The 24654-nt window shown below is 44.3% G+C and overlaps 1 protein-coding gene across 5 annotated transcripts in view; it reads right to left on the bottom strand.

Moving 5' to 3' along the window:
- plekhg7 (pleckstrin homology domain containing, family G (with RhoGef domain) member 7) overlaps nt 1–24654 on the bottom strand; it is an 87441-nt gene that overhangs the window by 43737 nt on the left and 19050 nt on the right. For all 5 annotated transcript variants that reach the window (XM_069908170.1, XM_069908173.1, XM_069908174.1 and 2 more), the window contains 4 exons: nt 11658–11683; nt 5341–5474; nt 3797–3837; nt 2024–2119 (listed from right to left, as the gene is read on the bottom strand). In XM_069908170.1, the coding sequence (XP_069764271.1) occupies nt 2024–2119; nt 3797–3837; nt 5341–5474; nt 11658–11683 (297 nt within the window). The remainder of the gene's footprint in view (nt 1–2023; nt 2120–3796; nt 3838–5340; nt 5475–11657; nt 11684–24654) is intronic.

Genomic DNA, 24654 nt, shown 5'->3' with positions numbered 1-24654 from the left:
CTAGATCAAACTGGATTTATTAAGAAAAGACGAACAACGGACAATGTCTGTAAGTTCATTAACTTAATCCATGCAGTACAAAGAAATAAGACGCCAACAGTGGCTGTTGCTTTAGACGCAGAGAAAGCCTTTGACAGGGTAGAATGGAATTATTTATTCAAATATGACAGAGGTTCAACCTACCAGAGAAATATATTAATTGGATTAAAACATTATATAAGGGTCCAATGGCGAAAGTGACAGTAAATGGATATATATTGAACCAATTTAAATTAAGCAGATGAAAGGCTCAAGCCCAAAATGTTGGTTATGTATTTTTATCTTTGCTACACAAAGGACACTGACCTGCTGAGTCTCTCCAGCATTGTGTGTTTTTACTTCAACCACGGGTCTGCAGATGTTCGTGTTTTACTTAGTTTCTCCTAATCTGTTTAGTGGTCACACATTCCCTTTCCTGCAAACTTTTCGCTGTGGTGTGAGCACTTCTCTGAAATGCCATCAGAAGTATCTTCAGCTTGGTAGATGCATCACAGTGACTACAGTCACTGCCCCATTTCTAAAACCTAGAAGGGGAACGTTAGGGGGAAGTTCTTCACTTAGAGTGATGGCAGCATGGAATGAGCTGCCATCTTATGTGGTGAATACAGGCTCGATCATGTGCTTGAAGAATAAATTGGATAGATAGATGTATGGGAGAGGCCTGGAGACTTATGGAATGGGACCAGGTCGGTTGAGCTAGGAAGATGATGGTCAGCACCGACTATGTGCTTTAAGAATAAATTAGATAGATAGATGGATGGGAGAAGCCTGGAGGCTTATGGAATGAGACCACGTCGGTGGAGCTAGGAAGATGAAAATCAGCACCGACTAGAGGGGCCGTATTGCCTGTTATCTATGCTGTAGCATTCTATGGTTCTAAACTGGAGACATTTAAATGTTTTGCTGTCCACTACTTCTCACAGGTGCAATATGTACTTTCTGCTTGGGTAAGCCGCTCTCCCATGCCTCACCTATACAGATAACATGGAAAGTGAAATGTCAGAAAATATTAGGTAGGCATGTAGATGCAAGAAAAATAGAACATTATGGGTGTGAGGTAGGGAAGATTTAGATTGTTGAGTAGGTTTATATAGGTTATCAGAACATCATGGGCCAAAGGGCCTATATAGTGCTGTTATATTCTATAAGCTGCATTAACAAGAGGCAGCCCAATGACAGAGGAACCTCCAAGCCCCATGAAGCATTTACCTGGCAAAGCCACAATGGAGCATCATGTGGAAAATGACTTCACCAGGTGCCCAACCAATACACCAGCGCAACCTCCATTCACTCCAGTCGAAGTTCTGGAGTGGTGTTGCAGAAGGTTATGGCACTGAGAAAAGGACATGCCATGTGTCCAGATTTCTTATATGTTGGGAGATAAGTAGAGCTCAGCTAGAGGTCCAGATCTTGACCATTTCTACCCACAGCTGCTGACTGACCCATTGAGCTTCTCCAACAATTCTTTGTCTGTTCAAGACTCCAGCATTTGCAACTAGAGATCTTTTTAATCAAGCTCATTGGGGGATCAGGCTCATTGGTTACAGGGCCCCATACTTGACCATGTGAAGGCACCCTCACAAGGACTGATAGCATAGTGAGCAGTGAAGATAACCAGAAATATTTGGCATCAACAGAATTCCTTCAGAGCATTGAGTTTGGATATTAGGGTGGAAAGGTTAGGGTAGTGTTTGGCACGACCCATTTAGAGCGCCATTGACCCGGGTTCAAATCCACTGCTGACTGTAGGAGTTTGTACACTTCTCCTGTGATCAGTGGGTTTCCTCCGAGTGCTCCAGTTCCCTCCCACATTCCAAAGATATACAGAGATAGGAGGTTAATTGGTCACATGGATGTATTTGGGCAGCGTGGGCCAGAGAGCTTGTTCATGTGTGGGATCTAAAACTGGAGAGATAAACCACCAACCATTTCACCCTGAGGGAGAGGAAAAAAGCACAAGTGACTGGGCATTGGAGCAAGTTACCTTGTATGGCTGGAAGCCACGATCCTCACAGTCGGCGACCTCGAAAGTGGCCAGAAGGGTTTCTAGATCGGATATTGCCTTTTGCTTCCCTTTATTCTGGAGATAAGAACATAACATGAAGGTAGCATGTGGAATAGACCTGTTCCGAGAACTAACAGGACATAGATCTCATTAAGTTAGGGACTCTGCCCTCCCCCCCCCCCCCCCACCACCACTGTCCACATTGGGCATAATCTATTGACCATTACAATTGCACCCCTTTGATTGGTCCTGTGTTTCGAGTAATTGTTGCTGCTGGTGGATATCCTAAAAGTTACATGGCCTTCCCAAAACAACTGGAAATCATCCTTGAGATGAGGATTGACTGGATGGGGGGGGAGGGGGTGGGGGAGGGCTGTTCTTCTTCAACTGATATTGTGAGCCGAGCGATGGGGTAGATTGTAACCTGCATTCCCGTCTACCATGGTAACCTTTCATCCCCATTCCTATCAGGGGGCACTCTAACAAGTCATTGGAATCCCAGTTAGACCTGGGATTCACTACACTTCAGTTAGATTTTTACATTATAATTTTTCGAAAGTGTTTTTATTTTCTATTTTTTAATTTTAACGAAGACCCTCTAGCTAGCCCATGAAACCCGTGCCATCCAATTAACACTACCAACCCCGTAGCGTTTTGGAGGTTAGGAGGTAACTGGAACATCAGTCATGGGGAGAACATACAAACTCTTATAGACAGCAGGAGATTCAATCCTGGGTCACTGGTGCTGAACCTTTTCAAACAAAGTACAGAAAAACTCTGATTATCCAAAATAGTTGAGAGAAGGCCTGTTTTGGATAAACAAGGTAAGGGTTTTTAAGTATTAAAATAATGTTCAATTCTCATTTTAAAAAAATGGTGGTCACCGCCAATTACTGACACTTCCCCACCGAGGCCCTGTTCCTGCCTGGGTCCCAGAGGTCTGCTGATGCCGGCGCCGGGAACCCAACATCTCCAGTCAGTCCGGCTCGGCAAGAATTTTGGATAAATGAGGATTTCGGAGAATCCGATTTTGGATAATCGGAGTTGTATTGTAATTTCCATTTCACAAACTCACAAGCTCAGAGCAGACAGCCCTTTTTTTTTTTTTAAACAGGACCCATTTGTTAGCTTTACGTTAACGATGTTGGGAAGGATCACACATGGATGGACTATTTATTTCAGAAGAAGCTGGTGATCACAAGCATGGTTCCCATTTATTGCCCATCCCAAGCAGCCCTCAAGAAAGTGGCAGTAAGCTGCCTTCTTGAACTGCACAGGGCTTCTGTTGAAGGTGTCCCCACAGTACGGTTGGATTGTGAGTTCCTGGAATTAGACACAGTGATGATGGATCAATGATGTACTTCCAAGTCAGGATGGCGGGGCCTGCAAATGCTGGCGTTACCATTGCAATTTGTGTTGTTGTTCTTTATTGGGGCCTAGTGGTCATTGATTGTTAATTTCACTCAGTGGACATTCCCTTTTATTGTTTGGTAATAAGGATAAAAGGTGGATTAAACAAGCTTTCATCAGCGACATTGTAGAACTACTGGGACAGACCCTGACTAAAGCTCACATACAAGTTGGTGTATATTTTTCTGCTCTTTGGGAATGGTGGATGCAAGCTGATTAATATGCAGGCATTGTTTGTTCAATCTGTGCCATAGTCTGTATGAAATCCCATACATTTCACCTGCAAAATCTGAATGAGCACTGGAATATTAAATGTTGTATTCGGACAAAGCAAACCATTACCATTCCTCGTTTTGTGAAGGGCCATTTTAACTTCTTTGATTCTGAAAGGCAAAAATGGGAATGGCATTAGAATTTTGAAACCTTGTCTGATATAGCTTGCACCGTCGGATAGTCACCCTGCATCTTATAAATAGCTGCGGTTGGAGGTTCCCACGTTTCATTCCGATGCCCAAGGAGAGCAGAGGGAGCTGCCTCAATGACCATCGCCCAGTAGCACTCACATCTACTGTGGTGAAATATTTTAAGAGATTGGTCATGGCCAGAAATAATTCGTACTCAAGTAAAGATCTGGACCCACTGCGATTCACTTATTGTCATAATCGCTTTGCACCAGATGCAATCTCACTAGCTCTCCACTGAGCTCTGGATCACCTAGACAACAGCAACATATATATCAGGCTACTCTTTATTGACTACAGCTCAGCTTTCAACACCATTATATCCTCAGTGCTGGTCAACAAGCTCCAAAACAGCCTCTGCACCAAGGTCCTCACTTCTTTATCAGAAGACCACAGTCAGTATGAATCAGAAATGTCTCCTCCTCACTGACAATTAACACAGGGGGACCTCAAGGATACCTGCTTAGCCCATTGCACTCCTCACTCACTCTACACCCATGACTGTGTGACCAGGCACAATTCAAATGCCATCTACAAATTTGCCAATGACACCACAATCGTTGACAGAATCACATACGGCAATGAGGAAGCGTAAAGGAGGGAGATAGATTAGCTAATTGAGTTGTGTCACAACAACAACCATGGACTCAATGTTAGGCAATGCAAGGAGTTGATTGTGGAGTTTAGAAGGGGGAGAAAAATAATCAGAACACGAACCAGTCCTCATTGATGGGTCAGCAGTGGAAAGTGTTAAGAATAAGTTCCTGGATGTCAACATCTCTGAAGATCTATCCTAGGTCTCCATGATGATATAGTCACGAAGAAGGCTCATCAGAAGTTTGAGGAGATTTGGTCTGTCACTGAAGATTCTTGCTAACTTCTACAGGAGAGCATTCTGACTGGTTGTATCACTCTTTGATATGGAGGGGACATTGGACAAGATAGGAAAAAATGACCGAGTTGTGAACTTGGTCAGTGCCATCATGGGCATCGCTCCATTAAAGACATCTACAATAGGCGATGTCTTAAGAAAGAAGCTTCTATCCTCAAGGACCCTCACCACCCAGGCCATGCCTTCTTCACACTGCTATCGGGAAGGAGGTACAGGAGCCTGAAGACAAACACCCAGCTTCTTCCCCTCTGCCATCAGATTTCTGAATGAACCACAGACACTATCTTATTTACTCTTATTTTTTGCACTAATTTATTTATTTTTAAAAGCAATTTAAAGGAATATTCAAACTGCAATACACCCATGGAAGTCAACATCAGTTTGTGACATGTTCATGACAATAAATTCTGATTCTGAATTACACAACACTTAGCCTGCAAAATATTTTAATCGCCAGGTTTCTGAAACATGTCACATCTCAAAAGCAAAAGATTGCAAACCTCAAATACATGCACACAGAGCCATGAGCTCACCTGTGCTAAAGGTGGGAGTTGATGCTGTCCGACAAAGATCCTCAGTGCCATTGGAGATGAGTAAATCTCCTGGAAATACCTCAAGTTCAGGTAAACAAATAACCACCGAGCTTCCTCTGCGTGTGGAACTGTACCTGCAAATGGACAGAAACAAATAAAACTATAGAACACGATAGCACAGAAACAGGACCTTTGGCCCATCTAGTCTGCGCTGAACTATTATTCTGCCTCGTCCCATTGACCTGCACTCAGACCAAAGTCCTCCACATCCCTCCCACCCAAGTACCTATCCAATGTCAAAATTGACTCTGCATTAACCTCCACCACTGGCAGCTCATTCCACACACTCACCACTCTCTGCGTGAAGAAGTTTCCCCTCATATTCCCTTTAAACATTTCACCTTTCACCCTGAACCAATGTCTTCTAGGTCTTGTCTCACCCAACTTCAGTGGAAAACATCTGCTTGCATTTAAACTCTATAGCCCCCCCTTCATAATTTTGTATACCTCTATCAAAATCTTCCCTCATTCTCTCACACTCCAGGGAATAAAGTCAGAGCCTGTTTAACCTTTCCCTGTAACTTAGTTCCTCAAATCCCAGTAACAGCTTTGTACATTTTCTCTGTACTCTTTCAATCTTATTATCAACTTTCCTGTAGTTAGGAGACAAAAACTGCACACAATACTCTAATACAGCCAGATGGTTTTCCCAAAGGGCTTGTTGTGAAAATGAAAAACTTGGTGGCTGCTTTCCAAGCTTCACTCAACTTAATTATACAGTTACAGCTAGAATTTAAAAGACATGAGGCAGCAGGTAGAAGCTGATTGGAGTAAGAGAGGTCAGGTGACCTGCGGAGCGGCAGAAGCCAGGATCATTGAAATATGAAATGTACAAGATAGTTTTCTTAATCAATACGTAGAGGAACTGACTCGGGACGTTGTAATACTGGATCTCCTGTTAGGAAATGAGATAGTTCAGGTGTCTGAGGTTAATGTTGGAGAACAAGTTGGGTCTAGTGATCACAACTCCATTAGTTTTAGAGTAGATTTAGGGAAGAGCAAAGAAGGGCCTAAAGTTGAGGTTCTGGATTGGAGAAAAGCAAATTTCGAAGGAATAAGAATGGATTTGAGGAGTATTGAGTGGGACATGATTTTTTTCAGGAAAGGATGTAAATGAAAAATTAAGAATATTCAAAGAAGAAATTTTGAGAGTACAATGTCCCAGTGAGGATCAAAGGAAAGGCTGGAAGTCATAGGGAGCCTTGGTTTTCGAGGAATATTAGAAATTTGGTTAGGAGAAAGAGGGAGGTGTACAAGAGGAGCAGGGTGTTGAGAAATTGAAAGAGGACTACAAGGAGTGTAGAAAAAATCTTAAGAAAGAAATTAGAAAGGCCAAAAAGAAGCACGAAGAGGCTTTGGCAGGCAGAGTAAGAATACATCCAAAGGGTTTCTATAGGTACATTAAAAGTATAAGATTAGTGAGGGATAAAATTGGACCCCTTGTAGATAGGGAGGGTAGGCTATGTGAGAAGTCAGAGGAGATGGGGGAAATTTTAAATCATTTCTTTTCCTCAGTATTCACTAGGGAAAAAAATATTGTACCAGTTGAAGTAAAGAAAAATAGTGGGGAGGTCATGAATCATTTAAGGATAACTGAGGAGGTAGTGATGGCAGTGTTAAAAAAGATAAAGGTGGTCAAATCTCCGAGTCCGGCAAAGTATTCCCAAGAACACTCAGGGAGACTAGTGTACAGATAGTGGGGCCATTAACAGAGATATTTAGGATGTCACTGGTCATGGGGGTAGTGCCAGAGGGTTGGAGGTGGCTCATGTTGTTCCGCTGTTTAAGAAAGGGTCCAAATGTAAGCCTGGGAATTATAGGCCCGTGAGTCTGACGTCTGTGGTGGGTAAGCTGATGGAAAGTGTTCTGAGGGATGGCAATTACAAATATTTGGAAGAATTGGGATTGATAGGTAGTAGTCAGCATGGTTTTGTCAGGGGTAGATCATGCTTAACAAACCTGAAAGAGTTTTTTGAGGGGGTTACAAAAAAGATTGATGAAGGGAAGGCTGTGGATGTTGTCTATTTAGACTTTAGTAAAGCTTTTGACAAAGTTCTCCACAGGAGGTTAGGAATAAAGGTGGAGGCATTAGGTATAAATAAGGAGGTAGTAAAATGGATTCAGCAATGGTTGGATGGGAGGTGTCAGAGAGTAGTGGTAGAAAATTGTTTGTCAAATTGGAGGCCGGTGATAAGTAAACAGTGAGGAAGATTACCGTATCTTAAAAAGGGATATAGGAAAGCTAGAGGAATGGGCTGAGAAATGACTGATGGAATTTAATACAGATAAGTGTGAAGTGTTGCGTTTTGGAAAGGCAAATCTAAATAGGTCATATACATTGAATGGTAGACAATTGAGATGTGCAGAGCAACAAAGGGATTTAAGAGTTGTGGTAAATAGTACCCTCAAAGTTGATACTCAGGTAGATGGTGTGGTGAAGAAGGCATTTGGAATGTTGGCCTTCATGAATCGGAGTATTGAATTCAAGAGTTGGGATGTTTTGATGAAATTGTACAAAGCATTGGTGAGGCCAAGTTTGGAATACTGTGTGTAATTTTGGTCACCAAATTATAGGAAGGATATAAACAAAATAGAGAGAGTGCAGAGAAGGTTCACGAGAATGTTAACAGGATGAGTTTGAGTTACAGAGAAAGGTTGAGCAGCCTGGGGCTTTTTTCTCTGGAGCGTAGAAGATTGAGGGGGGATTTGATGGAGGTGTTTAAGATTTTAAAAGGGACAGAGAGAGTCAACGTGGATAGGCTTTTTCAATTAAGAGTGGGGGATATTCAAACCAGAGGCCATGGTTTAAGATTGAAGGGGGAAAATTATAAGGGGAACATGAGGGGAAATTTCTTCACGCAAAGGGTGGTTGGGATGTGGAATAAGCTTCGGGCAGAGGTGGTTGAAACAGGGATGTTATTTACATTTAAGGAAAGACTGGATAATTACATGGAGGGGAGAGGATTGGAGGGGTATAGACCAGGTGCTGGTCAGTGGGACTAGGAGGGTGGGGATTTGTTCCGGCATGGACTAGTAGGGCCAAACTGGCCTGTTCTGTGCTGTATATGGTTATATGGTTAAGCTCATTAACAATTAAGAATAACTGTAAAATTACATTCTTCCCTCCTAAAAAAAAACTAGCAGTATCAAGCAACAATTTATGGGATGACTCCCATTCATATCGATTGGGAGGTTTTGGTATGTGACCAGATCTCCTAATTCTTGCGGAGCTACTGTTTCATTATCCCCCACACTTTGGTAGGTCATATCTTCCTCTTCCTCCTCCAATGTACCACTAGATTTTTTTTTTTTTAAATCTTGTTCCACAATAGGAGATTTTGGGATTGCCTGGGCTTCTGGACAAGGAGCCAAGTCACGAACAGACACAGTGGACTCCCATCCATCTGGGTACCTGATGCTTGCATATGTTGGATTATTGTCAAGGAGTTCAACTTGATCTATAAGTGGTTTGATTTTGTTACTCCTCACAAATCTTCTTAGTAGTATGGGTCGATGGGTCATTAGCCAGGAGGGTGGTGAATTTCCATGAGATAAGTGGCTTTGGAATACAAAAAAAACATTAATGGGGTGTAGTATTTGTTGCTGTACACAACAGCGATCTTTGGGAGTGTAGTACCTCAGGAAGCATCAGTTCCAAATTTGCCCTACCATCGATTTTGTATAGGGGAGCTTCACACAAGAAAGAAGTTGGCAGGGAGAATGAAAACCCTGGTGATAAAGGAGCCAACAAACTTTCTGATAGGTTCCAAGACAACCACAGTCAGTGTTCCACCCTGGGCTCGGCTAATTTTCAACAGCGCGACAGTTGTGGGAATACTGAACCCCCAAACTCTCTGTATTTCCCTCTTCTGCCATTGGTCACCTTGTCTTAGCTGCTTACATCCATGTCCTTAAGTCCCTCTCCCTCTTCAAAACTCTGATAACACATCAATATTTAACCAAACTCTTAGTCACTACCAACCCTTCAGCCTTGTTAACTAATACATTCGATTACATGCCTATGGAGCACCTCACATCATTTCTCTTGCATAAAGGTGCAAGTTTCTGGCACTGATTTTGGAGACCACCCACACTCCCAACACCACCTTCCTTACAAATGGCATGACAGGTTTGGTAAAGGTTAGTTGTTTGTTGGGTCTTACTCCTAAGACAGCTTGCCATTGAGAAGGGGGCCAATTTCTGTGATGATGTCACTTCCAAAAATGCAAATACATTGCTCACATCGCCTTTTGTTATTTAGTCTACCCTGATCTATCCTTCATTCTTCTGTCCACTAGCTCCATATTCCAGGAACCCAACCTAACCTAAAGCTATCTACCTTCAACACTGACAGGATTGACAATCTTCTTGAGCCCACAAGAAGTTTCTGGATGCAGCCACACTTATTATGTTTTCAATTCCGATATTTAAAAAAATCTTCCATTGATTTTGTTGGAAATGAATACCAGGTTGATTATATACTGGATTGGCAAACTGAAAATTTGCAGGGCACTTTCCCCTTCTCTTATGTTGGGAGTGGCTGGAAAGCAGCTGCCCTTTGAACAGGAGGGAAGCATACTGAAATAGGTTCTGAGAGAGTAAATGAACACGGCTTTTGTTACTGTTGTTGCCTTGTTACAACTTCTAACTGATAAATGTTTGCCTTTCAATGAATCTCTGGGGTGCCTGAGGTTCAACAGGTTTAAAAGAAACGATTTCTAAAATGTTATATAAAAAAATGCCAGTTCCTTCAATTGGTATCATTTATTTCAAAGTTAATATTAATCAATCACTGTTTAGATAAAATCTAAATTTTCATCTTACATCAAGTGCTTGGTATGTTTTCACTTATTTCAGATTACGGTGTTCGTTTAATTTGCTTTGGAAACAGTAAGCAAGAACAGATGATTAATTGAACATTTATTCCTCTGTCCAAACAGATCAAAACTCCATCCTCCCAGGCAAATTAATCACAATATGTGCACATTCAATTATTTATTTATTGGGCCTAGGTGTCGCTGCCAACACCATTGTTTATTGTCCACCCCGAATTGCTTTTGAGAAGGTGGTATAAAAACCTTGGTTAAAGTGCTCCCAGGCCTCTCTTGGAGAGGGAGCTCCAGGATTTGGATGCAAAAGAGATGAAGGAATTATGGCATACAGCTGATTTATTAGTGTGTGGAACCTGCAGGCAGTGGTGTTCACATGCGCCTATTGCTTTTCTGCTTCTTGATGGAGGGGGGGGGAATGGGATTTGAAAGTCATTTTGTGGATTACACACGCCGTAGGCACTGGTGGGCAATGGTGGAGGGAATTAATGTTTCGGGTGGTGGGTCAGGTAATAATCAAATGTTGTGCCTCACCCACCCAACCCTGATCATTAACATACTTCCCTCCTCAGCCATCAACCCCACAATTACAGGTTACAGACTACCGGAAGGGGGCAGAGTTCTCTCCCCAGTCTGCACAAGGTGCAGATAAGAACAGCTTTAGTTTCCCAGAAGTAAACATCTCCCCCTCCCACATAGGTTCAATGGCCAAAAAACACCTACATCCTTGAACAACTTCTACAGGTACCATTGAAAGCATGCCATCAGAGTACATCACTGTGTAGTACTTGAACTGCTCAGCCCAAGACTGCAGAATTGTGAATGCAGTTCAGGACATCACACGAACCCCCTCCTTTCCACTGACTCCACCTATACCTTATGCTGTCTTGGAAAAGCAGCTAACACCTTAAAACACATCCCACCCCAGCTGCACTCTCTTCACCCCCACCCCCACCCCCCAATCCTGAAGAAGATTCGCAAGTAACAGAGCATATGCACCATTAGATTCAAGGACTTTCCCATCATTATCAGAATGAACCTCAAAATTGTAAAATAATGTTGCCCTTGATCAACTGATCTCTCACTGTACGCTGCTCACATATCAGCCTCTATCTCTGCATCTCATACAGGTGACAATAAACTCAAATTGCCTTCCATAGCCTCAAGGTTGTGTGGCAGACGCTGGTTTCACCCTCTATTCTAAATCCAGTTACATTAACCTTGTATCTGTGGCCTCCTCATCAGGACTTGGGGACCCCTGCATTCAACCCTGATCGGTCATTGGATCTGAACTTTTAATCGCTTTTAAAATTCTACCACCACAGAATCTGCATTGTTCCTCTGAGAAAAGAAGCTATTTGTTAAGTGCTCCAAATAACCTGCAAGGACAGAAGCCAGAATTGCTTTAGACGCTGGGATATTACATACCTTTCGGGCTTTGATTCCTGGGTAGTCTGGGGAGAGAGAAGAGGAAGAATTCTGAGAAGCAGGAAATAATTGGGAATTTTTTTTAAGCCTGTGATTTTGCAAAGGGAGCCATGATAAGCATACATTCATATCCAATTAGCTTCATTTGAAAATAGTGATAAATTACAAATTACTCCTGAGGAGATGCTTATTGCAGTCTGATTGTCTCGCTGAGCCTGATGCTGCTCATCCAACCTGCCAGCGTTACGTGGATGAGGTTTCCCACTGAGCATTCCTCAACAATTTTAGTTTCAAGAAACAGAATGGCATCTCTTGATTAAACAAACAGAAGCTGTGGGGGTGGGGAAGAAACTCAGTAGGTCAGGCAGCATTCATGGAGAGAAACGGATAATCAACACTTTGGGTTGGGACCTTTCAGTGTCCACTTCTCTCCACAGATGCTGTCTTATCCACTCAGCACCACCAGCTTCTCAATTGTTTCCTCAAGTTTCCAACATTTCCAGCTCAGTAGTGTTCCTCTAGGATGGTCTTTTCCTCACTTCCCAGCTTTGCCTGACCCACATCATTGCAACCACACTGGTCCCCCGACAGGTCTTCCTTTGGAAGAGGTCACCATCCATGACTCCAAAAGCATTTCATAGATCACTTCACCACAAAGGACACCTGGATTGGGTGTACACAAACATCCCTGGTGCGTACAAGGCTGCACCTCACCCCCACCTTGGTTACTGAGATCACATATCCGTCCTGCTAACCTCAGCGGACTGAGTGCTGGCAAAACAAACTAGGTCAATTCACAGGAAAAGTTTCATTATTGTCACATCATTACCACATTTAGAATGTAACATACATGAAATTCTTTAACTTTGATCAGGGTTAGGGGGCGGTGAGCAGAGTAGCGCTGCAAAGCTGCTTTGCGATCATGGTCTAGAGCTGTTTCAGGAAGGCAGTCACTTTCAACAGTCTTGTAAACATACATGAATTCAGTGACTGGCTACGTCAGCAAGTTCATTGAGGATGTCACTGAGATCGAACCAGAAACCATGGTTGGATGCAGAGGTCTGGGCACTTCACAGAGCTTGTGATGATGCCTTCAGGACAGGGGATAGGATGGCACAAAGATCAGCCAGGACTGAATTCTCCAGTGAAATCCAGAAGGCAAAGCAGGGATATGCATAGAAAATCTACAGATAGCTGGTGCGCATCCAAGGGACCAAGACAATAACAGATCACAAGTCAACCTTGTGAGTTGAGGACAATAATGCTTCCCATTTAGAAAGACCAAATATTTTCTATGCATGGCTTGATGAGAAGAACAGGATGACGCTAAAGAAAGCTGCATGTCCCCCTGCATAGCCACAGCCAAGGTAAGGAGAACCCTATCCAAGGTGAACCCACACAAGGCGGCGGGACCAGACAACATAACTGGCCAGGTATTGAAGGACTGCACAGACCAATTCTCAGAGGTCTTATCTTCAACACCTCACTGCATCCAGTCCATCGTTCCCACAGGGGTCAAAAAAGCCACCATAATTTCGGTACTCAAAAGGGCGACAATAACAAGCCACAATGACTTCTGACGTCCACCATTATATAATGTTTTGAGCATATGATAATGGAACACATTAAAGCACACCTCCAAGAGATGCTGATCCCATTTCAATTCACCTATAGAAGAAACCGTTCCACAGATGATGCTCTAGCTTTGACCCTTCCCTCTGTCCTGACCCACCTGAAAAATTAAGCCTCATGTGTCAGGCTGCTGTTCAGTGACTTCGGCTCAGCATTTAATACGATCGTTCCCCAGTAGGGGCAACTTAACTTCATCTGATGTCCTCACTGGGACTCAACACTCTTCTCTGTAACTGGGTTCTGGACTTTTTAAACGGAAAGACCGCAGTCCGTCCGGGTCGGCAGCAGAACGTCGAACACAATCATGTTGAGCAGTGGCGCACTTCAGGGCTCGAGATCAGCCCACTCCTATTCACACTACTGACCACGACTGCATCGTCAGAGCCAGCTCCAAGCGTCATCAAGTTTGAAAATGTCACAACAGTAGTGGCCTCATCAGCAACAACGATGAGTCGCACGACCGAAAAAAGGTAGAAAATGTCACGATATGGTGTGACAGTAACAACCCGAGTCTCAACGTGGACAAGAAGAAGGAGACGATCGTGGACTCAGGAGCACCAGAAAAGACCACCCTCCACTACGCATCAAAATCTCTGTAGTGGAGAGCACCAAGTTCCTGGGAGTTCACTTAACTAGTGACCTATCGTGGACACACATTTCATCATTTGTCAGGAAGGCTGTACTTCCTGAGAAGACTAAAGCATGCAAGTCTAGGAGCCACCATAATGCTAACTTTCTACAGGAGCTCCATCGAGAGCATCCTGGTCGGCTGTATCACAGTGTGACACGGTTGATGTAGAGAAATGGATCAGAAGTCAATCCACAGGACCATAAGAGTGGCCGAGAGGATCACTAGAGTCTCCCGCTCCCCTCCATCGATGTGATATAGGATCGTTGTCTGAACAGGGCACACAAAATCATTGAGGACCCCTTCCACCCTGCTGCTCCCATCAGGAAAGAGATGCAGGAGTATCAGAGCCAGCACCACCAGGCTGAGGAATAGCTCCTTCCCACTGGCAGTGAAAGCGGTGAATGACCAAAGGAACAGCTGACACTGACCATCCAAGACTCTCATATTCATGAAACAATATTTATTTATATCTATGAATACTTGTTCTGCATATGTATTGTTTGTCTGTATGTGTGTTATGTCTGGTTGTACGTCTGTGTGTTTTGCACCGAGGACCAGAGAACACGGTTTCGTTGGGGTGTACTTGTGCAATCAGATGACAATAAATTTGACTTGACTTCTGAAACCTAACTCAGGATGTCTGCTTGATTTATTGTTTGCATAAATTAAAACAGAAAACACCAGGCTCTGTGGAAAGAGAAGCCATCAACGTTTCGGGTCTGGGATTCCTCATCAGAACTGTGATACAGAGAAACAAATTAGTCCAGCCAGCAAAAAAAAGTAGGGGTATGGATGGAACAAAAGGAATTTCTTTGATAGGGTGAAATAATGTGGCAATAACATCAGATGAAGTTAACTCTACTGCCCTCCCCCATCTGCTCTGTTCCCTGCACTAAAATCTTTCCATCTCAATTCTGACAAAGGGCCCTGGAGCCGAAACATGAACAGATTCTCTCTCCACAGATGCTGCCTGACCTGCTAGGCATTTTCTGTCCTTTCTTTATTTTCCATCATCCAGAATTTTTTGATTTTCATTTATTGTTTGTGTTTATGTCACACTTCATAAATAGCATTGTAGACATTTTGATTGGAAGCGTTAATGCAAAGTCATCATTCTAATTGTGAAATTTGGACACTTCCCACAAAATATTTCCTGAATTTCGATCCCTCCCACAACCTCTGGCCAGGTTTGATATCAGAGGGCGTTGGTTAAAGGTGGGTGGAGGTAAGTGTAGGGGAGATGTCAGAGCGAAATTTTATTTACACACTGAGTGGTGGGTGCCTGGAGGGCAGTGCAGGGTTGGTGGTGGAAGCTGGTACAATAGGGATATTCAAAAGACTCTTAGATAGGCACATGGGTGTAAGAAAAAAAGAGTTACAGGTGTGAGCTGTGGAAAAAAATTAGATTGTTGAGGAGTAGGTTTACTTAGGTCATCACGACATTGTGGGCAGAAGGGCCTGTACTGTGCTGTAATGCTCCAAGTTCTTCTACTAAACGTGGCAATAACACGAGCTATACTTTAACAGTCTGTCAGAACATGTAGAGCTGAGGAGATTTGGTTGCTGAGAACAGGTGACCTTTGCTTGACGATGGTTCAGGTAACAGAAACTTGCCCTTATGGAATTCACAAATCGCTACCCAGAAATCCAATGTCTGGAATAAAACTCACTCTCTATAACTTTTTATCAGTTTTAATGATTTTCATTTTTCTCATTTTTCGTTGTATTCCCTGATGATGTGGGTTTGTGTAACGGGAAATTGAGATGCCTTTCTGGGAACACAACCTCCTGTAGTGTCTTCAAGACAGATCAAATAAATTTTTGAAACTTGAGGGGAATTAGTGGCGATAGGGCACTGAAGATACACAGGCAGAGGGACAGAGAAGACAGTAACCTTTCATCATCCGAGGATGAGTTTCCGATGAAGGCAGAGGAAGCGCCAAGATAGAGGCGAAAGGAGGACCACAGGTAATAAGTAAGCCCAACTGAGGGATGCAAAGTACCCAGGGCTACCCAGAACCAGGACTCCAGGAGCAGTGAAGAAGCTGTTGCCCCATTCCCCTCCACCTGCTCCAAGTAAAACAAAATACAAACCTGTCAGCAGATGGAGGAGTAGAAGAGCAGCTAGATCTCCCCCAGCGACAACACCAGCTTCACCTGAGGAGACCCCACTCCCAGAGGAAGATCTCCTCCTGTACCTGAGTCCATAATCAGTGCTGCACTTCAACAAAGCTGTGGCATGAGGGCTCAGGCTAATTGATAATGAGATAAACAATGGAGATTAAAATTGCAACCCTCAATGTGTGCAGTGCCAAACACACTACACGATGTGTAACTGGCCTGCAATACCTTGCCAAAGTCAAGGCAGATGTGATTTTCATACACCTCAGGAACGATTGGAGGTGGTCGCGATGGAAGCTTCATGGGTTGTCTATAGGGTTGGAGGGGCAGGGTAGGTGAAGATTGTTGTGCCTCTGGTTTGGGTATCTTGCTACAAGGAGGCAACTTTGTAATCACCGAAATTGAGGAGGTGGCTGGTGGATGTCTCCTCATAGTGGGACCTGAAGTACAGCAACACCCTGCTCTGGCTGATCAATGTGTATAGCTCGCCTGTGTGGAGTGAGAGGCAGGCCGCCTTCCAGCAGCTCCCACCACCACTGGCAACATCCAGGCCATTCGTTCTGGCCGGTCGGTGACTTCAACTGCATCATGGATGCGGCTGGACAATTTGGCGGAGCTGACAGCAGACAGGACAGCTCCTCCAGACTCCTGATGGAGACGGTAAAGGACGCACCACACTTTAAGCAACCCTGCAGGTGGAGCCCAGTCGCACCCTACCTGGTTGAGATCAGATGGCTCAAGCCGGTCCCGGTTAGACTGTCTTCGTGTCGAAGGCTGTTCTTCTCTGACCACTGCCTCCTTTACACCTCCTATCACCTGTAGGAGGACCAGATGGCTGGCAGGGAGATGTGGAAGCTGAATGTGAAGTTGCTAACCCCAGAGAACGTAGAAGAACTAAAGAAGTACGCCGGTTGGAGGGAAGAGATAAAAGAGAAAATCAAGAGGTTCTTTATCCTCAAAGGGGGGTTCAGAGGGCAAGACAGAGGCAGAGTGAACTGAGAAACTCCAGACTGACCTGCAGCAACTCCTCCTTCTGCAGTTAAAAGGGGAGGATGTGAGGCAGGAATTCTGAGAAGAGCCAGCAGGCCATGCCATTCACCTCAAAGTCTTCCAAGATCAATTTCCGATCCTGAGTCCACGCAGTGATTTCTTCTAAAAGGTTCAGAGGGAGCTCAGTGATCCACAGTAAGAGGACAGCTCAGTCACATCCTTGCAGATGGGCATTCAGTGGAACAGCAGATTCTTTTATGCCAATCTCTAGGATACTAAAGCCACAGACAGAACAACCTCCAAGAATTTCCTGTCCTCCATCATGAATGTCCTAGACAACAGTAAGAGGGAGAGTCTGCACCAGCCAATTACCATGGGGAGCTGACAGACTATCTGGGTCAAGTAAAACTATCGGAAGCAATGGCTTACTGGGTGAGTTATATCCGGTTCTGTTGGACTGGGTGGGCCTGGACCTGCTGGAAGTATACAACCCTATGCTCCTGGCAGAAAGCACATCAGTCTCCATGAGGAAGGGCATCATCACCCTCATCTTCAAACAGAGGGGGAAAAGGAGGATATCAGGAATTGGAGACCAATATCACTGTTAACTACAAAATCCTGTCCAAGCCCATCACCAATCGAGTCAAGTCTGTTCTGAGATAGGTAATCCAACCAGACCAAACCTACACAGTCCCAGGCAGGAAAAGCACTGACAGCCTTGTGCTGCTACCATCACCAACATGCAGGACAAGGGTGTGGAAACCTGCATGATCAGCCTAGACCAGAAGAAGGCTTTCGACTGGTCCGCAGACTGATCAGCATCTGTGGCCAGCTTGTGTCTGCATTGGGTGCCACTGTAAACCAGAAGAACGAAGCAATGTTCTTCGGTAACTGGTCTGACCGGTCCACCATCCCCATTGCAATCAGATAATGACAACCTGAAGGTGTTGGGAATCTGGTTTGGAAGAGCCAGGGCGTGCAACAAAAATTGGTTGGAGTGGATTACAAAAGTCACCAGAAATTAGGTCTGTGGGCATGGCATTCCCTCTCAATAAGGAGGAAGAACCTAGTCATCAGGCGCGAAGTGCTCTTGGTACTGATGTATGTAGCACAGGTGCGGCCCATTCCACCGTACCTCTGCCCTTGCAGTCACCAGAGCAGTGTTCTGGTTCATATAAGGATCCCAAATGGAAAGAATCTGAAGGGTCACTATGTATGTCACCAGACAATGGGGGCAATGGCGTACCCTTCATCCTGATGTCCACCTTCATGTGTGGCTGCAGCAGGCCGTGAATGGAACCAAAGAATGAGGGCACCTTCGTGGAAAAGATTTTTTAGTCAAACACCTTTGACCATAGGATCATCAGGCAGTGGTCAGCACAGAAATCCTGCAGACACTGAGAGATGAGGATTCAATGAGGACCGTGGGGTACTTCCTGGAGCTTACCGTCCAGGTCAACTGATGGAATGCCTCACCGCCAGTGGTCAAAACAAGCACGAGGACTTGGCTGGTTGGTGGTGAGAGGAGGCCCCCCCCCCCCACAGTCAGATTTTTCCTGTATAACCGGAATATCACCCACAATGCACATTGTGCCCGAGATAACTGCGGGGAGTAGAGATAGTTTCCCACCTCTTTGCACAATGTGGATTCATGAAGAGTGTGTGGAGACAGATGCAAGGATCCTTGTCACGGCTCATCCCCACAGCAGCGTGACAGATGACTTTCTGATTTATGGGCTGTTCCCGGGGAGGCGCACAAAGTCAGACATCCAGAGCTGCTGGAAGACAGTGAAAGACATTCTTCAGACTGCCCAAAGCTTGTTGGTCTTTTGGTACATGGGGGATATGGGTGCAGGCTCCAGGAGTACATGCTGAGGGACGCAATGAGACTTGGCGCAGCCAACGCAAGGACATTGAGGGGTTGAGACTGGAGGGCATGCCCTTAAAAGAAGAGGGTAAGAAGCTATAACACATCAGAGTAATGGTAATGGCACTACATTTTAATTAGAGAATGAATGCAACTATAGAATGCATGGATGTGACATTCAGGATGCGATAAGTCTTTGCATGGTTTTCTTTTATAAATATTTTTTGTGTATTTTATGGTGAATAAGGATTATTTTTGGAAAAAAATGGTGCTGAAAGGAAAGATTGGTCACATCCTTATTGAATGATGGAGTTGTATGCCCATTCCTGCTTCTATTTCTTGCATCTGGTTCTTCAGAAATGATGAAAGTAGGTGAATCTATTTGGGGGAAAAAACTGAAATGAAAGAATGAGAGGGCCAGGAAAATGGGTCAAATTTGGGGAGACTGCCGCCCATCACTTAGTTGACAGGAGAGGAGATGATGAGCGGGGTCAAATTGCAGCAGGGCGGGAGGCTGGATAGCAGGCTCGCACAGATTGGGTGGAGAAAGGACAATATGAGGGGCGGTGGAGAGAGCACCACCTTTTCCTTGCAAGCTTCGCCCACGTTCCAGGAACGAACACATGGATAGAAAGAAATGAGGAAGAGGAGAGAAGACCAACAAGGAAGCACAGAGGGAACTAGGGAGAGAGCATACATTTTGGTTTAAAAATTGATCTATCCAAAACTGGTAAGGGGAACTTGCCTAAGCAAGCACATCAAACTGGTTTTGCCAGTTGAGAAAATTCAGGATGAATTCAGCACTGAGGACGTCATTATGCCGCGACAAGTTTACTAACATATTAGACTTTTAAATGAAAGAGTTGCAGCAAGTACAAGATTCAGAATAGATTTAGCAATTTCACACTTGCTTCACCCTGCCATTGGGAAGGAGATTGATGAGTACGAGATTACACCGGAGTCGATGACAGGTTCTTTCCTGCCATCATCAGACAAGTAAAACTAAGTTGGTTCTATACCAACTGATCTCTCTCTGTATCTCTGTACTCCTGTACTGTGTCTTACTTGTTGAAGTGCTAGATTATCACTGCATCTTTGTATCCTTGATAATAAACTTGAACTTAATTTATAAATGTACCAGAGTATATTCTACTGTAATATTCCCAATTATTCCTTATGTAATTAAACCAACTCATGCCAACAATTCTGGTTCACGTTGCAACTCTGAGAAAAATTTGAAACACTTGTTTGTGTATTCTGACAAACAAATTGTGAAATACACATTGCAAAATCGACATGAACATAAAAACATGACGGTTGCCCCAGCAACAAGATGAGATGACGTGTAGTTCTGTATGACACTGGAAATGTTTCTCAGTTAATCAGTGGTGCAAAGGGAGCATCTGAGGTCACTCCAATCATAAGATGAGCTTTGTATCTTCTCTGGAGTCTCTGACTCACCAGTAGTGGGTACCAAGGACACAAGTCACCATAGGGAAATCATATCAGTAGCAATTTAGGGAATTTCCACTGCAGCTCACCAATTAACTGCTGCTAGTTTCTGTGCCTGACCACTTGCTTCCTCATTTACCTTGCCCGCTTTCCCAAGCCACCACGCATGAGATGAGATTCTGATCCATTGGTCACCTTTGTTGTGGCCAACTTTGGGAAAACACTTGCTCATCAGCCTTATTGTGCAACAGAACAAACTTTGCCATTTCAACCAAATTCAATGAAATTCCACCCCCAGACATGTTTTCCCTTCTATCCTACCTTAACGGGAACCATTCTTTTTGTGGCTCACAGGTGTGCTATTCTTTATTCTTGATTTAGAGATACTGCACGGAAACTGGCCCTTCTGGCCCACAAGCCAGTACCACCCAAATACACCCATGTGACCAATTAACCTGCTAACATGGGAGGAAATGAGCACCCAGAGGAAACCCATGCGATCACGGGGAGAATTTACATCCCTTACTGACAGTGCCTGATTTGAACCTGGGTCACTGGCGCAGTAATATCACTGTGCCCCTCCCAGTTTCTTTTCATGCCTACCACTCTTCACGGCACCCTCCAATGCAACTGTGTGATATACAACACTCATCTTCTGCATACCTATTAAATATTTCTTTTGTTCCCCCCCCCCCACCCCCCAGCTTCTCAGCAACCTACCATTAATGATTTTATCCCTTTCCTGGTTCTGATGAAAGGCTTTTTTTCCCTCTTTCCACAAAAGCTGTCTGATCTGCTAAATGTTTCTAGCATTTTCTGTTTTTACGCCAGATTTCCAGCATCTACACACGAAAACCAACAAGGTCGGGTCAGATACAGCAATGAGCTCTCTGAACCCTTCTCCATTAACAATGGCGTGAAGCAAGGCTGTGTTCTCGCACCAACCCTCTTTTCAATCTTCTTCAGCATGATGCTGAACCAAGCCATGAAAGACCCCAACAATGAAGACGCTGTTTACATCCGGTACCGCACGGATGGCAGTCTCTTCAATCTGAGGCGCCTGCAAGCTCACACCAAGACACAAGAGAAACTTGTCCGTGAACTACTCTTTGCAGATGATGCCGCTTTAGTTGCCCATTCAGAGCCAGCTCTTCAGCGCTTGACGTCCTGCTTTGCGGAAACTGCCAAAATGTTTGGCCTGGAAGTCAGCCTGAAGAAAACTGAGGTCCTCCATCAGCCAGCTCCCCACCATGACTCATGACTACCAGCCCCCCCACATCTCCATCGGGCACACAAAACTCAAAACGGTCAACCAGTTTACCTATCTCGGCTGCACCATTTCATCAGATGCAAGGATCGACAATGAGATAGACAACAGACTCGCCAAGGCAAATAGCGCCTTTGGAAGACTACACAAAAGAGTCTGGAAAAACAACCAACTGAAAAACCTCACAAAGATAAGCGTATACAGAGCCGTTGTCATACCCACACTCCTGTTCGGCTCCGAATCATGGGTCCTCTACCGGCACCACCTACGGCTCCTAGAACGCTTCCACCAGCGTTGTCTCCGCTCCATCCTCAACATCCATTGGAGCGCTCACACCCCTAACGTCGAGGTACTCGAGATGGCAGAGGTCGACAGCATCGAGTCCACGCTGCTGAAGATCCAGCTGCGCTGGATGGGTCACGTCTCCAGAATGGAGGACCATCGCCTTCCCAAGATCGTATTATATGGCGAGCTCTCCACTGGCCACCGTGACAGAGGTGCACCAAAGAAAAGGTACAAGGACTGCCTAAAGAAATCTCTTGGTGCCTGCCACATTGACCACCGCCAGTGGGCTGATAACGCCTCAAACCGTGCATCTTGGCGCCTCACAGTTTGGCAGGCAGCAGCCTCCTTTGAAGAAGACCGCAGAGCCCACCTCACTGACAAAAGGCAAAGGAGGAAAAACCCAACACCCAACCCCAACCAACCAATTTTCCCTTGCAACCGCTGCAATCGTGTCTGCCTGTCCCGCATCGGACTGGTCAGCCACAAACGAGCCTGCAGCTGACGTGGACTTTTTACCCCCTCCATAAATCTTCGTCCGCGAAGCCAAGCCAAAGAAAGAAAAAGAAAAAAAAAAGACATATTTTACATACCTACATATTCATTACCATTAATAGACTTAATTAGTCCTCTCTGGCAATTATTCATGACTGCATCTACACAACTTACTGACTTAGTTTACACTTCAAAGGACAGTTGAATGTCTGCATGGGCTGACCAGGGGCAGCACAGACCAGGTCTGACTCTTACAATCATCCCTCAGTTTGATATTAAAATTCTTAATTTGCGACTCGAGCTTGAGTTGCTCCATATTAGTTGTCTAAACTTCCTGACTATAAGCAACGTAACATGATCCAGCAGATGCACATGGACAGAATTAGAAGGCAAACACTCCAGATGCAGAAATCTGAAAGAACAAAGTACAGGAAATACTCAGCAGGCCAGGCAGCATCTGAAAAGAGAAAAAATATAGAAGGAAGATGAGATGCTGTTTTTCAAGCTTACATCTCCATCTATTTGCAAGCTTCCCTTTTGCTCTCTCTCTCTCTCTCCCTCTCTCCTCTCTCCCTCTCCTCTCTCCCTCTCCTCTCTCCCTCTCCTCTCTCCCTCTCCTCTCTCCCTCTCCTCTCTCCCTCTCCTCTCTCCCCTCTCTCTCCCCTCTCTCTCCCCTCTCTCTCCCCTCTCTCTCCCCTCTCTCTCCCCTCTCTCTCCCCTCTCTCTCCTCTCTCTCCTCTCTCTCCCCTCTCTCTCCTCTCTCTCCTCTCTCTCCTCTCTCTCTCTCTCCCTCCTCTCTCTCTCTCTCCTCTCTCTCTTTCTCTCTCTCTATCACCCTCCCCCCACCCGACCCCCTTCTCTGCAATTTAAATAGGCTTGGTTTGCTATTTTTTTCCTCTCCCTGATGGAATCAGCTCTCATGGATTTAGTGGGGGCTTTTGAGTGGAAGATACTGAGACAGTGTGATCGGTTTTCTTCGAGATACTGCACGGAAACTGGCCCTTAAGAGGACTTAATCTCTTCAGTTAAGTGTGCGTTGTGTAACTGAGTATGAAGAGAAAAAGCTTCCCCATCTAAAAGGACTTGGGATTGTTGGGACTCACCCAAAGAATTCATTGCACAATAATGAGTATCATGAAGAGTAGTTTGTTAAATATTATCCTGATGCACAGATAAAGGTTAATTGGTTAAAAAAATTCTCTATGCATGTAGTTGTCAAATTTAATATAATAGTACAGATTAAAGAGAAAAAACTTAAATGATGGTACAGTACCACTCCAATTATCCAAAATGCTTGGGACTGGGCCCATTTAAGATAAACTTTTTTTTTCGGAGAACCTGTCATTTAATTAAAAACAGCCTAATAGCAACAGCAAATAATCTGTAACAGTGTTTAAACAAAAACAAAGCAAGGCTTTTTAAGCATTAAAATAAAGTTTAATTCTCACCCAAAAAAATGCTGGCCACTGCCGATCACAGACACTTCTCCACCAAGGCCCCACTCGTGCCGAGAGCCAGAGGTCCACTGCTGCCAGCGCCAGGAGCCAGAGGTCTCTGGTCCGTTCGGCTCCGAAAATATTTTGGATAACTGAGGATTTCAGAGAATCCGATTTTGGATAATTGGAGTTGTACTGCATGTAATTCCCACTCCCACCCTCCACCCTCAAAATAGCTGATATAAAGATAAAATATAGTAATACAAAGTGAAAGAAAAGAAAGAAACTTTCAGGCTTGCACAGAGGGATGTCATCTAACACACATATTTAAACAAAATCTTTTAATACACTCACAGGTCCAGAGGCACAAGAAGTACAATATTTCAAATTTAAACCGGAGTACACGAGTGCCAAATTTGTAAAAATGTGGCATAGTTATTTCTCAAATTATATATAATTTTTTTCCACAGGAATACTACTTTGAATGTCTGCATTCCATCTTGCCATACCCAAATGAGTATCTGGCCAATTGTTCACGGAATACTTTTTTTCCTCTGATATACGTGTCAGGATCCTGTTTCCAGATGCAATCAAATCTTAATGGCAGATTATTAAAATAGCACCAGCTCCAAGTTAAAGTATCCTGGCTTCAAAGAGAGGATAATGAAGATATGGTGTAAATACGACTTCTGCACTCTGAGCAAACAGAACTATGGAAACGAAAATAGGAAAGTGTTTGAGAGACGAAAGTTCATTGTTGCAAGTAGTGAAAATGTAGGAGGTTTTTAACTTGTGTGAAACCTTTCAGGAGGTGGGTTGAGTGA

This window comes from Narcine bancroftii, chromosome 13 (assembly GCF_036971445.1).
Source record: "Narcine bancroftii isolate sNarBan1 chromosome 13, sNarBan1.hap1, whole genome shotgun sequence".
NCBI classification, from domain to species: domain Eukaryota; kingdom Metazoa; phylum Chordata; class Chondrichthyes; order Torpediniformes; family Narcinidae; genus Narcine; species Narcine bancroftii.
This window is presented reverse-complemented; position numbering and strand designations above follow the sequence as displayed.